The following is an 18726-nucleotide window of genomic DNA, read 5'->3' as shown; positions in this document are numbered from 1 at the left end:
GTCCTTTCCTGCAAAACTGCTTTCTAGCCAGTCAGCACCAAGCCTGGACTGCTGCATGGAGTTATTCTCTCCCAGATAAATGACTTGTTGGTCTTCATGATGTTTATGACAGCTGATTTTTCAAAGTTATAGAATTGTCTATACTGAGAAGCAAAGGGTAAAATTATTCAGATGTTTGTTACTTCTTTCCTCAAGGAAATAATTGTAGCACAAAATTGTCTAGTTAATGTGGGTTTCTAAAAGTGTCCTCTTTGAAAGTGAAGGCATAAAAATAAAAAAGCAAAACTCCTTTTTTTTCTGCAAGATTTTAGGGCTAGTTTTTTGAAGTAGTAAGTCAATCCTTTTTTTATTTTTTAGATGAACTATTCCTTTTTGCAAGATATTCAAATTGCTATGGTAGAGGTTTAGTATGTGGTAGGATCAGTACCGAAATCTGATGAATGCCCAGGGATAGCAAAAGATGTTTTTGAATTTGATTCACTAGCAAGCATTTTGTAGAAAACTGAATACAGATATGAAAATACTCAGGTGGGTTGAAGGAAGTTAGACCATGCCCCCAGGGCAATAAATAAAGCCAATTTTATTTAGTAATTTGAAGAAAAAGACAGACATATAGATCAGGAATCTCAAATATACCTGAAGAAAATACAGATTACACATTTTTCTGTCCCTTTTTATAGGTCTTGCACAGTCTGGATCTTGGGGATGTTTTGATGAATTCAACCGGATTGAGCTGCCTGTCTTGTCAGTAGCAGCACAACAAATTTATATTATCTTAACAGCAAGAAAAGAAAGGGCAAAACAGTTCATTTTTTCTGATGGAGACTGTGTAGATTTAAATCCAGAGTTTGGAATTTTCCTAACAATGGTAAGTATAGCCATAATTCCCTAGAAGAGATAAATTATGCCATTTGAGATTAATGACAAGGTGAAAGCAACTTAATTAGTTGGAGCTGTTGCTGTAGAAATAGACTGAACTGGAGGAACACATGAATAATTCTTCATGAATTACATGCCTTAGTTTTTACTTGTATGTTTCCTGATGCCAAGGCAGATGGCAGACCAGAATGACTTTATAGGAAATTAAAATACACATATATGTGTTCAAGTGTAGATTAATAACTGAGGTGCTTAAAAACATCATTTGATCACATTTAGCCTTTTGAATGTGACTTGTTTGATTTCAGTTATTCAAACTGTTTGCAGCAAGCTTTGGGAAACTCAGTCAAACTTTGTCATTAAAACTGTGTTTCATATGATTTGTTGTAAAGCTTTAACATTTTAAATTCTTGGCTGTTATTTTTACTGTAGTTACAAAATATACTTTTTGTATTTTGAAACCATTATTTAACTCAGTGCTATCACTGAAAGTACTACAATTTCTTAGTTTTTTTAGATTTCTTCAGCAGGTGAGATTCACTACCAAACTATTAATAATTCATTGAGAATCTATACTTTAAAGATAAACTTACGAGAAATATAGAGAAGAACATTTTTGTATTTCTTTACTGTAGGCTGTTATTTTGTTAGCTCTTGCTACTCACTGAATCTTTAATGTGTCAGAAGACCTTCCTCTTCTGCACAATACTTATAAAATCCTCTTTCTCAAATGCCTAACATTTGATCAGTACATTATTATTACCAGGCAGTCAGGTAAGCTAGTATCAACTGTGTATTCTTTAGTTACCAGAAATTTCTCCTTCGAGTTATTACTCTTCCTGATGAACAATTATTTTATTAGATTTTTCTTGCTGAAATCTCAGTGTAGAGCTCTGGGAATACATTAGAAGCAATGAACCAAGTAGATTTTATTCCAGAAAATGTAAAAATTATTAGTTGCTTGCTATGAAAAACAGTTTCAGTTACAATATAATGTTGTCTAATTATTAAATTCATAGTTTGGTTGAAGTTACTTCTTCATATTTTAATCATGAGTGGAGATGTAACTCAACAGCTCTAAGTATTTATGCATAAATTTTCTTTTCTCAAAAATTAAAAAGAATATTATTTGACTGTTTTAAATGATAATACAATTTGTTTTCTCATATAGAATCCTGGATATGCTGGACGTCAAGAACTACCAGAAAATCTTAAAATTCTGTTTAGAACTGTGTCAATGATGGTCCCAGATAGACAGGTATAATTGATGACTGAAAGAAAAAAAGCACTTTGTTATTTGAAAATTTTAATTTGCTTATCTATCTTCAGAAAACCTTATTCCTAAAAGAAATATGTTGTGTTTCAGATCATTATAAGAGTTAAGCTTGCAAGCTATGGATTTATTGATAATGTGGTTTTGTCTCAGAAGTTCTTCATTCTTTATAAACTTTGTGAGGAACAGCTCACTAAGCAGGTAATGTTATGCATTCTCATCCTCTTTGTCTTAGTATTTATGCAAGATTTTCATTTGTGCAGGTTGTTTCTGAACAATTACTTCTATGCTTTTAACAAAATACTGAAGTAGTTGAAATATAATTCAAACATTTTTCTATTACCTTTTTTAAACCATGTAAGTTCATGTATGTGTAGTCATATACACGCTTTTGTCTAATTGTTAAAGAATTTTAATTGTCCACATATAAAGTTCTCTGCCTAAGTCAATGAAATCCAAGATAGAAAGCTCATATCCTCCTTCCTGAAAATATAATTTTTATCCATTTTTTATTTTAATAGAATAATTCCTAAATAACGGCAACAATTCCAAAGTTAGCTAACTTTTCCAGGCAAGGTAACTGTACTATAGACCATACAAGTAAGATTTCTATACTAATGAAATATAGCTAGAGACCTTGTTACTGATGCATAAGCTGTATTTTCACATTCTACTAGGTTCATTATGACTTCGGTCTGAGGAATATCCTTTCAGTACTTAGGACTCTCGGATCTCAAAAAAGAGCCAGACCAAATGAAAGTGAATTAAGCATTGTTATGAGGGGCCTAAGAGATATGAATCTTTCAAAGCTGGTAAGAATCTTATTTAAGATTTTAGCACCATAAATAGGTAGGACAGCTAGTCATCACTGTGTTATAGTGCAGCAGCAGTGAGCATTCATTAGACTTGAGAACAGCTATACAATACATACAGATAGATTTAATGTGTACTGAGTGAATTTTCAAATTAATTTTTCACATGAATTGCAGATGAGATTATCAAAGTGCCGTCAGCTTAGTGAGCTGTCCTGCTGGGTGGCTGTGGTTATGAACATAAGCACCTGTATTTAAAAACTAAAATCTTATTGTTTAATATTTTAAAGTAGATATCAGTTTGGGCTTAAGAACTGTGGATAACTAGGCTTTAACACTGAATAACTTTTTCAGGTAGATGAAGATGAGCCCTTGTTTCTCAGTCTTATCAATGATCTGTTTCCGGGGTTGCAGTTGGACAGTAATACATATAATGAGCTTCAGGCTGCAGTAGCTAATCAGGTTGAAGAGGCAGGACTTATTAACCATCCACCATGGAATCTTAAGCTTGTTCAGGTAAAAAAAAAAATAAAAAATTCTTCAATATGTAAAATAATTCTTCAATATAATCTTAGCAAATGCAAGTCAGAACACTGTGTTAGTGGTTAAATCGGTGTATTGTTCAAAGACTGGTATTAAATAAATAAATAAATAAACGTTGTATGTATGTAGAACACACTAAGGAAGACTAATTTATTTACTGAAGGAAGACTAAGTTATTTATATCTAGACAAAGGAAAAAGAACCTTGAAGAATTTTGTTAACACAGCCTTTTCCACATACTTTAGTACGTCTGAGTTATTTCAGTGAAGAAGAAAAACATGAATTTAGCTCTCTAAATATGAATTTCTTAGGCTAGAGTAGTGGCAGTAGGGCATAAGAATGGTTGGGAAGTGTTTTGAAGGCCAAGGCAGTAAATAAATTGTAAAACTCATCATTTAATAGTTAATATAGTTTTTATTGATTTGGGACTATGGTAATTTGCACATAGTGAGGGTTGGTTTGTCTTACAGCATATTATTGATTAATGAGTATGTAATTATATATGAGGAAGCCCTTGAACTGTTAGATTTGTTCATCATCTGTATGGTCTTAACTTAGAAAATCCTGTAGGAGGTGTTGCGTCTATGTTTACTTCATATACCTAAGATGCTTTAGAACTTTCCTGGTTAGATATTTTTGTGTTAAATGTTTTGTTGCTATTCATTTTTTCCTTTTGAGTAAATCAGAAAAAGACTAGATTTAGTTCTGTAAGCCATTTTACAGTAAACTTGTTTGGTGTTTAGAAGATCATGATATGAAAGTATGTGCAGTTCCACAAAACACTACAAATAAACAAACACAAACTGACCATAAGTGTAAGCAAAAATCTTCCAGAAGCATATTTCTCAAAATATTTTTCTTTTTAATAGTTGTATGAAACTTCTCTAGTACGTCATGGGCTGATGACACTTGGACCCAGTGGATCTGGAAAAACAATGGTCATAACTATATTAATGAGAGCCCTGACAGAATGTGGACGTCCTCATAGAGAAATGCGAATGAATCCCAAAGCTATTACAGCTTCTCAGATGTTTGGAAAACTAGATGCTGCAACTAATGATTGGACAGATGGAATATTTTCTACACTGTGGAGGAAAACATTGAAAACTAAAAAGGGTATGTAAACACTATCTCAGCGTTAATGTGAAAATGCTTTTTGAATGATGTGTTAAAAAGAATCCCAAGTTTGAAAATATGGTGATGTTATCTCTTGAAAACAATTTTAGATGATATTTCAGATCTCTTCACAAGAAAAAAGAATTTAAAAACTTACTATTTCAATGTTAACATTAAACAGTAGAAGCAATAATAAAATTGTTTCCTTGCCACTTCAGTTCTACAACACAAATGTGTGACTTAAAGGCTGATAAATTACAGTGAAGATTTACTTGTACTTATTGCACTAGCTTTAATATTTTCTTCTGTTGTTTTTCATGTGTTGAGTACTTATATTTGTATTGCAGTATACAGAAATTCCTTTTCACAGAGATATATTCCTTTGCATCTGAAATAATAAAAATATTTATATTAAACAAAGGGAATTCTTCTAGTGTACCTTCCTAGAAGGTGATTCTCTTTATTAAAAAAAGGGATTAAGAAAAGGAACAGGAGCCAAGGAGGCAGATACAAGATGCCAAGGCTCCCTTCCTCACTAGAACGCTGTTCCAGTATTTGACTGCCCTCACCGTAAAGAAATATTTCTCAGTGACCCCAGTCTGAACCTCCCCTGGTGGAGCTTTTTGCCATACCTGCATGCCCTATCATTGATAGCCAGGGAAAAGAGAACAGCACCTCTCTCTCCGTTCTCCCTCAGGAAGTTGTAGAGACCCATGAAGTCTTCCCTCTGCCACTTTTTATCCAAATTAAACAAACTGACCTCCACCTCATCTCACAGGAAATACCCTTGATAACTTTTACCTGCTTTGTTGCTCTCCTCTGTAAAAATTCAAGTACGTTAAGATCCTTTCTATAAATGTCCTTTATATTAAATTAATTTTGTATGCAGACAGACAAGGAGATCTCATCACAGATGCGTATTATAAAGATACAATTATGACTTCATTTGCTTATTTCAGAGATGATGCAACTCATCATGTATGAGTAGCTATGCAACTCATGCAGTAATGAATGTCTACGGAGACAGTAGAATTTACAATAAGCTTGTTCTTTAAGTATGGGAATATGAATTATAACTCTTTTCATTGTGCTGCTTGTTTTTTTCCAGGTGAAAATGTGTTTCTGATTTTAGATGGTCCTGTAGATGCAATCTGGATTGAGAATCTAAATTCAGTTTTAGACGATAACAAAACTCTCACTCTAGCAAATGGAGATCGAATTCCTATGTCTCCTACATGTAAGCTGTTATTTGAAGTCCACAACATTGAGAATGCTTCTCCAGCAACAGTTTCTCGTATGGGCATGGTCTACATCAGTTCTTCTGCCCTTAGCTGGAGACCAATATTACAGGTAAGACAATATTACAGGTAATTATCATTGCTAGTCACACCTAATTTTACTTGGCTGTTTATACAGATAAAACTGTGGATGTTTTTCAGGCATGGCTGAAAAAACGTTCTCCTCAAGAAGCTGAAATTTTACAGAGTTTGTATGACAGAATCTTTGAACCAGCATATACATACATGAAACTAAACCTTAATCCAAAAATGGAGCTTCTGGAGTGTAACTACATTATGCAGGTAAAACAGATACTGTGTAATTTTGCATGAGTTGACTAGTAAGTCTGCAAAATTGAACAACATAAAAACAATACAATTTCATTTGAAAAGATTGTTTTATGATGAAGAAAACCACACCCTTAATATTAGCTTCTTAAGGAATACAGGAGGAATAGTTAGAAATGTACAGAATGAACTTCTCTTTATTGCTTTATATTTAAACCAGTCTTGTGTTGAATAGAATTTTAAGGTTTTAGTTGGCTTTCAGAAGTGTATGTTTGAAAAGCCAGTGGTTTCATTCCAATTCCATAAGCACCAAACAAGCTGCAGCAAGGGTCTGCAAAGTACTGGTACCTTCAGCAAAGAATAATTACGTTTTTATCTCCAGATGTGATTTCTGTCAGTCAGTGTTTCTAAGGTCAGCACAGTTATTTTAGCTTTCCCCTTCCTGCCGGTCACAATTTTTCTTTAAGTGGGAGCTGATCAGTGATTTTTTAATAATAAAAATCATTTGCTTGACAGGTCTTCCATGATTGCCAGCCCTATACTGCATGTCTCCAGCTGTTTTGTTTATGAATCAGCTGTCACATTCTGGTTCTGATTATCTAGACTCTGTGTTTGTCTATTTAATCTTAGTTTTATATTGAGTGTCATAAACTCAGAATAAGGGAGTGGACAAGATAATATTTTTGCTAACACCATAATTAATATTAAACTAGTCAACTAGCACCTGATATCCCTTTCATGTCCACTGGGGATTTAGCTACAGACTTTCAGTAGTTTGAAGTATTTTGCTTCAGATAAATAGCCACAACAGATGGTACAAATATTAACTATATTTCTGTGTTGTTTTTGATTTTGTTTTCTTCATAAAATGTGAGCAAGTCAGTGTTCTATTCTTATTATTTTACCAGTAAAAGGTTTCCCTGATTTAACCTGCACTGAATCTCCAGTTCACTTGCTTGTCCAAGCAAGGATTTTACTTTTGATGTGAAAAATGTCTTGCTGGTTCTGTGCTGTACAACCACTTGTAGCTACCAGAGTCAGACCAGTGCCCCTTTCCATCACCCAGCATTTGTCTACATGCATCGTTCTGATCTACAGGATCTTTCTTCCAGCCATGATCTTCACCTCTTTATTTCACTTATTTCTGGAAACCCTTTTTTTCTGCACCACCTCTACTTTACAGAAGGTCAAGATCACAGTTTTTCCGTAAGTGGTGTAAGTGCAGAAGCACTGTATGTACCTGATTAGCTTCCTGACTGGTGATTATATCTCATGTCTCTTTGATAATTTCACAATATGGGTGTGCAACTTAAATTTAGTCCAAGCATTACCCAAATCTGTGTACCAAACTAGTTGCAGGTATCAGACGTTCTTAAGAGTTCTTATGTTCAGTTTTAGTCACCCACACATACTCATGTACCCAGTTCTCTCTTTTTATTTTTTGATGGACATTTGCAGTTAATTCTTCATTGTTTATTTTGTTTGCTTGTTTTTCCCAATCCATGACAGCTTCATAAAACTATTTTGTAAAAGTAGTGTCACCATTGCCTGCCTTCCTTGTATTATATATATATATATATATATATATATATATATATATATATATATATATATATATATATAATATATATATATAACAGGAATAAGTGGAGCACCAGGACCTCAAAGTTTTCAAGGTTTTCAAGGAACAGGTGAAGCAATTCCAGGAAGACCTGGATTTCCTGGACCACCTGGACTACCAGGACAGCCAGGAAGGCAAGGCTTACCTGGACTACCTAGTATGTTCAACAGCAATTTATGTTGTGAGAATATCATATATTTATTGCTTTTGTTGGTCCTACAAAAATTTGAGAGCTGCTTTTTGACAGATGTATCAAATTTTCCAAGTGATGTAGGAAGTATGTTTCCCATTAATTATCAGTCAGGAAGATGTCAACATTTTTATCTTCCTATAGATGAGTGACTTAAATCCACAAAATAACATATAAGTAAAGATCCTAAACATATATCAGCTGAAGTAAAAAATACAGTAAACTGGGGAGGAAACCCAAATCACAATCCTTTAATAAACAAGCTATAAAATTTTACAGCTGAAAAAGAAAAAAATAGTAGCAATGTGACACACTTGTGACAACACATTCTGTCACTGTTCCTAGATTGTATTTTTTCTGGTTGTTTACATACCCCTGACAACCTCATTAGATAAATAAAATCTATTTGGTAAGAGTCAACAGATTTATTTAGGGATATCCTGCATTATATTTGTATTTGAAAAGTCAAGTTCCTATTGGATATGATCTTCATGAAGAAATAAGTGTTCTGTGAAATTCTTTACCAGAGATTTAGACAGAACCTAAGGAACCATTGCAAAATACAAGTGATTCATTGCTAGGTTAATAATTGATTACAAGGTAGGAAATGTTAGATCAAAGTAAGGGCACAATTCTAACAAAGGGGATAGGATAACACTGTTCCTGAGGTAACAGCACTGGAGCTGGTGCCATTCTAAAATTAATGAATGGCTAGGAAAAGTTGTAGCTGAAGAAGTTTACTGTTGACACTGAATTGTTAAGGATGTTGAGGACAAAGCAGCTACCCATGAAGAACTACAGACTTTATGACCTGAATAAATAGGTAATGAAATAGTAAATGAAATTCACAGAGAGGTTCACACAGGGAAAAAACAAACTGTACCATACCATATGTAGCAGACCTATGGAACATCTTACTGAAGGGTGTTATGGATAATAAAAGTTTATTCATGTTCTGGACCAGTCCTGATATTTTCATGGTTGAAAAATCTATAGATGATTACTAATCCCAGGGAAAGTATATCTGGTTTAGAAAGCCCTTTGCTGAAGAGAGTACTGGAAGGAGGCACCACTGCCAGTATCACTGCGAACCAAGACAACACCCAAAGAATACATCGTATTTGTCCTTTGTTTTGCTTTTCAGAAAGTATCTACTTTTGGTCACTGTTATAGATGAGATGCGGAGAAAAATTGTTTCCATCTGACTTTTTAGAACCATTTGTGTATTTTTAAAAGTCAGTTTATTTCTGTCTGTTTTCTTTCATCAAAAAACTTGTTGTAGAATACTTTTACAAGACAATATATCATGGGAAAAATTGAAAGTGGACTTCTGTATGAGAGGACAGATTTTGTTCAGATAAACAGCGCAGAGCTTGTTTCTGAAATAATTAGATAGCATATATGTTTTCCAAATTACAGTCTTAACTACAATTAATATTGGTTAATCATCTTTTTTTAAACTGATTTTTAAAGTAATCAAAGATACTTTAACCACTTAGGTCCTTAAGCTGTATTATATTATATATTTTGGCATGTAGATAATATGCACATGTATATACGAGTGTGTGTGTGTTTATATATGGTGCTACATAAGATTATGGTATCTAGGACAGCATAAAGAATTTCTTGAAGAACTAATTCTAGGAGCTTACTGAAAATCTGATTCTCAGTTACAAAGATAATATTTTGAACCATCGTGTTTGACACTGCTTTGTACGGAAAAGTCATATGAGTGACATTATTTAAGACAATAAAAATAAATATATGGCTTGTGAGTGACATCATAAATATTGAGTTACTAGATTTTTGGAACCTAGTTCCTTACAAACAGAGAAGCAATCATAAAAATAGGTACTTAAATGTTTTATTTATTTATTTACACAAAATAGAAATTACTGTGAAATAGAAGTTACCATGATATATGCAGTATTTGACTAATTTGATATTTTGATAGAAATATTTTCAGTTACTAATATTTTTATGCTTAAAGAAATTTTCAGAAGTGAAGGGGCACATAAAATATAATATTTAATTAAGACTGTTTGGTTTTGGATCTATGAATATCCCACTGAGTATTATAAATACCCATAAAATGTTGTTCAGTTACTCTAGCTCTTAAGTGACATTATTCTGTAGGTGTATATTTTAAAAGAATATTTGACTATCAAGTATTTTAAGTAACTTTTGAAAATGTTGTGCAGGTTTATATGGATATCTTTAGTCTGTTTTCTTGTGTTTACAGTTCTGAATGTTACGTTATTCTCTGATATTCTGAAATTTTTCTTTGTTAATCTGTATTTGTTTTCAAATTATATTTTAAAGTTTGAATAGATACAAATAATCTATTTATATACATGTATTGAGATACAAATATGAAAAATGATCATGTAATGCTTTCTTAATGTACTGTATTTTAAAATATTTTCAGTCCATAATTCTTCTGGAAGGTTTGATTCCATCAAAGAAGGAAGGTGGTTTATCAACTGTATCGCATCTGCATAAATTGTTCTGCTTTGGAATAATGTGGAGTTTAGGTGCCCTTTTGGAGTTGGACAGCAGAGATAAACTTGAAGCCTTTATTAGAGCTCATGATAACAAATTAGATTTACCAGAAATTCCCCCTGGCACCAGTCAAACGATGTATGAGTTTTATGTTACTGATTACGGTAAGAATAATCTGAATAATAAAAAAAAATATTTTTTACTAACATTTTAAAACTGAATATAGCTCATTTAAAATTTAAAGTTACTCCTTATTCCTTGGTTGTATGAACCAAGATTTTGGAAGTATATTAGTGACATGTATTCTCTATGCATCAGCTCTGTCAAAATAAGAAGTTGGAAAATAGGGGTAGAGTTCACATTGGTAATATTTTCTTATTTTCCTTATAATTTCATTCTTACAGATTTTTTTTCCTATTAAATTTCTTTAACCAGTCTATGTTTTTTAGGTAATTTATTCCTAGGCTGTTCTAGATTAATTTAATTTTACATTTGTATGTAATTTACTCACAGCTATTATTTTATGTTAAATATATAATCTCATTTGAATTCCACTTCATAATCATTGTTTATCCATGTCTGATAATCAGTAATAAATCTTAGAATTCAGAAAACCTCAAATAGTATATTATTTTCCAAAGGGAATTTATAGTTTAAATAATGCAGGCGCATCTATTTCACTAAGAGTTTACTGTTCTTTCACAATATGTTTTAATGGCAGTGCATCTATTTTTAATTTATCCAATTTCAGATATTTTTCTGCCAGCAATATTGATTTAGTTTATACATACACCATCCATATTTTCAAATTCTATAACTTTTCAACAGGAGAATAAGAACAAATTTTCAGGGAAACATTATTTTGACTTTTTTATTTAGGTAGTTATAAATAAATTCAAATAGTACATATATATTTTGTAGGTTTGTTGGTTTTTGTTGCTTTGGACTAACAGAATCTTTTTGTAATTTCAGGTGATTGGGAACATTGGAGTAAAAGTGTTAAGGAATATATTTATCCAACAGACAGTGTCCCAGACTATGCATCTATTCTGGTTCCGAATGTTGACAGTGTCAGAACTCAGTTTTTGATTAACACTATTGCAAAACAACACAAAGTAAGTGCAGAATTACTTATTTTAAGTGCAGAAAATATGAACCTACAAACTTATAAACTTGCTGACTGAGAGTTACAGTCATTCTCTCTCTAGTCACGGATTGCCAGGTGCACCATTATTTACATACTGCTCTATTTTGATTTCCTTAGCATGAATCCTCCACTGTTATTTCTGTCTCACAAAAAGGTTTGAAATATCTTAATAAAATAATTTATTCTCTTAAACACAATAACAAATTATCTTTCTTAGAGAAAAGACATAAACCTTTTTTCATAGGACTGTAGTCCTTGTTCTAATTTATGCTTTTTTGAATCGGGAAATAAGGATAATAGATTTCACATGTCAATTCATTAGAAATATGAAATCACTAGCCTTTAATGCATTTTTTTCTCTCAGTAGAAACGTTCAATTTAATAGCATTACCCCAACTCTATAGGCCTATTTGCCTCGTTGATGATCCAGGAAAACAAATAGACAAGCAAAAAACCCACAGGTGGTTTGGCACAATGTTATTAACAGCTCTAGCAACTTAGCGTGGAAACCTGTGCTGGATTATGAAGTACAGTTCAGTGTACTCCTTTCTTAGAATCTGGAGCCAATATTAGAAATACCAAAAGTGCATGATCCCGTGATAGAACTTGGCTTTTCTGTGAAATTCTGGGATTTGGAAACAAAACCATTTACTTGGATTTGACAAACTGTTCCAGAGGACATAACGTGGCTGTCTCTTTGAAGTATCTGACACAGATTATAAAAACACACCAAATTTTGACATTTGAGAATGAATGATAAATCTTTGTATGCCAATGCCTTGGGAGATATTTGTAATATTTCCAGGTACATTCTTGTGCAATCATTACGATACAAATAACAAATACTGGAATATTCTAAAGGTAGTTTCTGAAGCCTACTGTTTTTCACAATTCAGTGCTCCTGTAGTGTATGGTTTCTACCCACCTCTCTACTGTAGAAAAGCTTCAGAATTCGATGTATCATGGGATTTTTAGCTCAAACAGGATGCAGACACATTTTCCACGCAGTCCCTGTGCTTTATTTTCAAACATTCTTATTTTGTAAGACACTGAGTTTTGATTTGAGGAAGATATTTATTCTCTACTGAATCAGATCATAGTAGCATGAACTTTCTTTCCAACTACAGCTGAATATCATGCACTAGATAAAACTAAAGTGATGTTTTACAGGTCTGACTTGTTGATTCTCCAAAGTTTGTTACTATCTGTGTTATCATAGTCAGTTGATCAGAAATAGGATAAAGAATGTGATCACATGGGATCGTTGTTGAAGAACTTTAAATTTAAGTAGGAGACAGTAACAAGTATTTGTACATTTCAGTACAGTATTGGCAATAATATCCTGCATTATGAAGTTTAGTGCCCGCAATCCTAAGTAAATACTCCCCTCTTGGGGTGATTAAATTCATTGAATGGAATGGCTATAATAATGAAGAGAATGGCATCTGTCAAAGACATAAGAAGGATGAAAATCTAATCTGGAAAGAAACATGAAGGACTATAAATGTCTGAAAAAAAGAATGAGGTTTCTATCTACTTCCCTTTCATAAAATGAAGTGGGAGATTTCTATAGGAGGTTTAAAAGAAAGGAAAAAGTACTGCTGCAGCAGTAATCGTTTACTTCAGTAATATTCTGATTTTAACTCAGATATTACCAACCCAAGAAGGAAAACAGGACCATTTTCCTCTTTCTTCATGTATTAATTATGTGGCTTTTTTTTTTTCATGAAAATGACAATTAGCATACAGATTAACCAGGAAATAAGGTATTAAAAGAGAATGCAGAAGTAAAACACCAACTAAGAAGGAAACTTAAAACAGTATTCAAATTAGAAGTTGGTGACTATTTTCCATTATAAAAACAAACAAACAAGCAACAACAACAGCAACAAAAAACCTCGTTATGGTCATGAGCTATAAAACACTGCTGCAATGAATGTGTTAGAAAATTGAAAAGTGAAGCAACTAGTTTAAAGAAAGCAAGCAAGCAAGCAAAAATACCCTCCAACCATCTTTAGAACATTCATTCTTTATACTTTCTTTTTTGACTCAGTAATGAATTTGTCTTGGAAAATGGAGATGGGATAAAAAGCACTTACTGTGTCGTAGCATATGGAGACACAGAAAAAGGTATTAGAACAATATACTACCTAAAATTAGACCAAAATATAAGAGAAAAAATCCTTTTGTCTAAAATATCTCTGGTATACTTATTTAGTTAACAGTTTTTATACTACTTATGGAATTCAAATATCTATTGCAGGCGGTTTTGCTCATAGGAGAACAGGGAACTGCAAAGACAGTCATGATTAAGGCATTCATGAAGAAATATGATCCAGAAGAACATTTGTCAAAATGTTTAAACTTTTCATCTGCCACAGAACCATTTATGTTTCAGGTAAAAATATAATATTTAGGCAATTCTTGCATATATGCTTGAACGTAATTATTTCTGATGATGTGAGGGAGAAAAAAGTTTAAAGGAACTTTTTTTTTGTGCAAGTCTCTTAAACACTTCAGAAAATTCCATAAAATAATCATTTTTCTAAAGATGAGAGTGAAATATATTCACTCATGTAGGGATCCATGTATTCCTGATTACTGTGTGCTTTTTCACTTTGGGATTTTAAGGTTTTGTTTTATTGTTTTTTTTTTTCTAAAAACCCTTCGTTTCTCATTAGATTAATTACATCTTTTGCTTATACTTAATCAATTTGTCCTGATTATGCAGTGTTTATATACATGTAAAAATATTTGTATTTAAAAAAAAAAAGTAGATTTTCCTCAGTTAGGAAAGATGAGTGCAACAAAAGTCTAGTCTTTTAAGGTCCTCTAGGAATGTAAGTTTCTACAGATTTCCCTTTTCCAAAATAATGACAAAAAATCTATATGAATAGAAAAAAAATATTACAGGTAGCTTTCCAAGTGATAGAAAGAATGATTTATATCACAGCACTGCGATTCAGTACTTGTACCTTGCTAGGATATGATCCTGAATGTTTAACTGGCTCCATTACCCCTTCAGAGCAAAGAATTCACGGTGAGAATCCTTTAGTAGGGTGAACTAATCACCTGGGAAAATTTCTTTATCGAAAAGCCTGCTCAAGGAGCACATCTTATAAATTCTATCCCAAAGCCCAGTATCTGTTTTTAAAAAGGTAACTCAAAATGCTATTAAGAAAGTGATGAGAAGTCATAACCTAAACCTTCATTATTACTATAATTCCTAACTCACAAAATACCTGCTGAGCTTTTCTGTTATGCATAAGATCTCTATCCATGGAATACATGAAGTTAAGAAACAGAATAAGACAGGTATCCCTTCACGCGTGAAGGCTTAACTGAACAGTCAGTATCTTTTTTCTCAGTGTCCTTCACTTAGTGTATTATGGGTCCCTGGTATATTATTGTCTTGAAAAAGAGAACCCAGACTTCCTTCTGTCCTTGAGAGACACTATGAAAGGACCTCATTGTATCTTGCTTCTACTGCAGTTCTGTGGTACCTCAAATGTGCTCATTCTTTCCAGTTAGCGAGATGAATGCATAGTTCACTTTGCTGACTTCCGAAGAGAGAAAAAAGCAAACAAACAGTTGAAATGTTTGTAAGCGCTTAAAAGATCCCCTCTCAAAATAGGTTCTGAAGTTTGAGCCATCATTCTGAGCATATTTGAAAGATCCGACAATTCTAGATGCTGCAAAGTGCTTAGTTTCATATGTAATCATTTTCTGTTCCTTAGCAGTTTCTCTTTTTCATCCTTCATTATCAAAGCTGAAGCTACTAAAAAGAAGAAATCACTGGTTAAGTAAAATGCTATAGAAGTAAACTAGACTTTTTTTTTTTAAACAATAAATTTTATACATTGTGCTTTAGGTAAATAACCAAGAGCTTTCTTTAATTTTTAGAGGACAATAGAGAGTTATGTGGATAAGCGTTTTGGAAGTACTTATGGACCTCCTGGAGGCAGAAAAATGACTGTCTTTATTGATGATATCAATATGCCAGTTGTCAATGAATGGGGAGATCAGGTACATTTTTAACAAGTACAATTTATTCTCAACTGTTGTAATTTTTTTCATTTACATGGAGAAGAGTGGACTTCTCAAAATTTTAATTAACTTTAAGTGATTAGTAAATGATTTAAAAATATAATAATATAAAATATAAATATTTAAAATTATAATAATATAAGTTTGGACTAAGCCTCTGTCGGTATTAATGGTAAGATTACAAGAAGAAATTAAATTATTGTGGGATATGTTTTGGCTTTAATTTCTAATTTGTGTGTGACATAAACCTACAGATAACAAATGAAATCGTGCGTCAAATGATGGAAATGAAAGGAATGTACAGCTTAGATAAACCTGGAGAGTTCACTACAATTGTCGATATACAGCTAATAGCAGCAATGATACATCCAGGAGGAGGACGTAATGATATTCCACAGCGTTTAAAAAGACAGTTTTGTATATTCAACTGTACACTGCCATCCAGCGCATCCATAGACAAAATCTTTGGTACTTCTTTCTCATTTTACAATTATTATTTTTTTTAATAATTGCTTTAAAATGTGTAAAAGTATTTTCTCTGATTTCATATCATGCAAATATAGAGTACTTCCAGTGAAACAACTGAAGATGTATTGCAACAGAATACTGCCATGAATCAAAAGTTAATCCCTCTTAATGCTTACCTTTCTGATTTTTGAGAAAATAATTAATAAGAAAATAATTGCAATTTTCTGCAAGATTTTGAGCACTGCTGTTAACATGTAATTGATATGTACTGTCTGAACAAACTTCTAAAATTCTTTTCACTTTGACAGTACAGTTGACACCAATAGCTTCTACAACAGTTCATAAAAGCCATGGACAAGAAAGACAATTATATTTCATCCGTAATTTAAAAGCAAATCAGTTTAAAATATGTTTTTTGAATATTACTTACAACTTAACTTAGTATATCCTGCGTCTTGAAATTAATTATGTAATCCATTTTATCTTTTCAGGTGTAATTGGATGCGGATATTTTCATTCATGTAGAAACTTTAATTCTGAAGTATCTGATATGGTGAAAAAATTGATCCCAGCAGGTAGAGCATTGTGGCAGTGGACAAAGGTATGAATTACAGGGAATCGCCACTGTGCCTATCTGGTCTAGAGGGTGGTGCTCCTGCAATAGCAGGGCAATAAAAAAAAAAAAGAAAATAATTGTTTTTTGATATTTTAGATATAATTATGTTCTTATTAAATGTATAATTTATGCTATTCTCATTTCATGCTAAATATTACTGATTTTGAATATTAACAATACCTTTTTTAGGAAAAGATGCTGCCTACACCATCTAAATTCCACTATATCTTCAACCTTCGAGACCTTTCTAGAATTTGGCAAGGGATGCTAACTATAAAGGCAGAAGAATGCATGAACACAACTGTCCTTCTAGCGCTTTTTAAACATGAGTGTTCTAGAGTAATTGCTGACAGGTATCGTAACTGTATCCTTTCATATTTAGTAGGCTTCATTTTCATTTTCCATTCACTTCATTTTATGCTCATACACCTAAGACTATTTAACACGATAAATGTAATTAGGCAATTTCAAGAAATGTTGTCTCCTTTTGCATGTAATCTTCATTATAGTGTGATTCCAACAGATTTCATGTTCTGTGCTAACAGATTATCATCCAATCTTTGTGTTCAAAAAAATTTATTGTACAGTGTCCTGACTTGACACTGCAACCCACAAAAAATAATGTAAATTTACTTTGATCTCTTCATTGGAAAAGTTAATCATCAGGAGCTTATGATTGAAAAATAGTTATTCTCATCAGAGTTTTTACTTTACTTTATAAAAAGAAAAGAAGGAAAATGTTTTGTGTAGACACAAAATAGCATGCCATGCTGGTGTTGCTTTAAATTAAACCTGAAGACTTTGCAATGGCAAATACTTAACAGTTAACTCCCATGACTGGAATTTTGTCAGCGTTAAGCGTAGTTGTAGAAATTTAAATGGAGTCTATTTTTAAGTACCAAGTATGTGCAATCTTATGCAAATGATTTGTTGCTGTAGCAGACAAATAACATGATTGCATGTTATTCAAGCACAGTCAGCCTTAAGAACTGTTACTCCAGTATCCTTTCAGCATAAAGGAAAGAGCAGTCATCTAAAATAATTGTCTTATGAAAACAGAGACAGAGCTTCTTATAGGAGGGACAGGGTAAAATCCTCATAATTCTCCTTTGGTTTATGGATTTCATCATGTACTCAATTTGAAGTAGAAATAAAATGAGGAAGATAAGTAAAGCTTTGAAATCACACATAGCTGAAACTGTTGTATGAAAGAACTGTCCTTACCCTTCCAGATAAATCCTAGAAACAATTTCAGGCAGAACAAAGACCACAGTCAATCAGTTTTAATTACCTTCCTTTCCTATGTCCTCTAGAATTCCTCCTCTTTCATGAAAACTCTGAATCATCTTGCAGATGCTTTCTCATTTTTTGCAGGAGAGTGCATTAACAAACTGAAGTTTTTGCTATTTATGATGAGCTCCAGAAGCTCTAATTTGAAAACCCTAGCCTGCTTACTTTCTCTTTTCTCCAAATATGCATTTTCTGAACTCAGTATTTATATAAGAGAAATCTAAAAGGAAATCTTATCCATCGTTTTTCAAGAATATAAAAATGAAGTCAAGAGTTTTTAGCTGACCTTCACTAGTCTTTATTTTATTGCAGTTTCATTGGCAGCACTGTAGTAACATAAATTATGCTATCCCACTGCTGGTCAAGAGAATTTAAAGGAATCTTAGCCATGGTTATTTTGGAAACAATTCAACGTTTTTCATCTGAGAAATAAAGCGGTTTGTCTTTACCTAGTTCTTGGTAAAAGGTGGAGGATTGTTTTCCTCTATTCTAGTGATTGTGATTCTTGTAGAATATAAAAGCATATAATTTCCATCAATATTTCCTTATCATTTTGGTAGCTGTTGCCTAATACGTATTTTCCAATGAAATGTTACAAAGTTTTGTTGATTTTTTTTGTTTGTTTGTTTTTTACTATTTAATTATCTGCTTTTCTCC

At 32.5% G+C, this 18726-nt stretch overlaps 2 protein-coding genes across 2 annotated transcripts in view; one reads left to right on the top strand and one right to left on the bottom strand.

Annotated features, from left to right (window-relative positions):
* Positions 1-18726, bottom strand: part of KCNK5 (potassium two pore domain channel subfamily K member 5) — a 369979-nt gene that overhangs the window by 124276 nt on the left and 226977 nt on the right. The window lies entirely within an intron of this gene.
* The window catches only part of DNAH8 (dynein axonemal heavy chain 8), a 99581-nt gene that overhangs the window by 41318 nt on the left and 39537 nt on the right, over positions 1-18726 (top strand). Inside the window, exons 41-55 of the mRNA XM_065735732.1 lie at positions 681-868; positions 2051-2137; positions 2246-2353; positions 2830-2964; positions 3319-3480; positions 4377-4623; positions 5732-5973; positions 6063-6203; positions 10428-10665; positions 11474-11616; positions 13912-14046; positions 15552-15674; positions 15950-16163; positions 16655-16764; positions 16969-17132. Of these exons, the coding sequence (XP_065591804.1) occupies positions 681-868; positions 2051-2137; positions 2246-2353; positions 2830-2964; positions 3319-3480; positions 4377-4623; positions 5732-5973; positions 6063-6203; positions 10428-10665; positions 11474-11616; positions 13912-14046; positions 15552-15674; positions 15950-16163; positions 16655-16764; positions 16969-17132 (2437 nt within the window). The remainder of the gene's footprint in view (positions 1-680; positions 869-2050; positions 2138-2245; positions 2354-2829; positions 2965-3318; positions 3481-4376; positions 4624-5731; positions 5974-6062; positions 6204-10427; positions 10666-11473; positions 11617-13911; positions 14047-15551; positions 15675-15949; positions 16164-16654; positions 16765-16968; positions 17133-18726) is intronic.

This window comes from Cyrtonyx montezumae, unplaced genomic scaffold (genome assembly GCF_038088225.1).
Source record: "Cyrtonyx montezumae isolate F1298 unplaced genomic scaffold, pur_monq_1.0 scaffold_0, whole genome shotgun sequence".
In the NCBI taxonomy this organism is placed as follows: Eukaryota; Metazoa; Chordata; class Aves; order Galliformes; family Odontophoridae; genus Cyrtonyx; species Cyrtonyx montezumae.
This window is presented reverse-complemented; position numbering and strand designations above follow the sequence as displayed.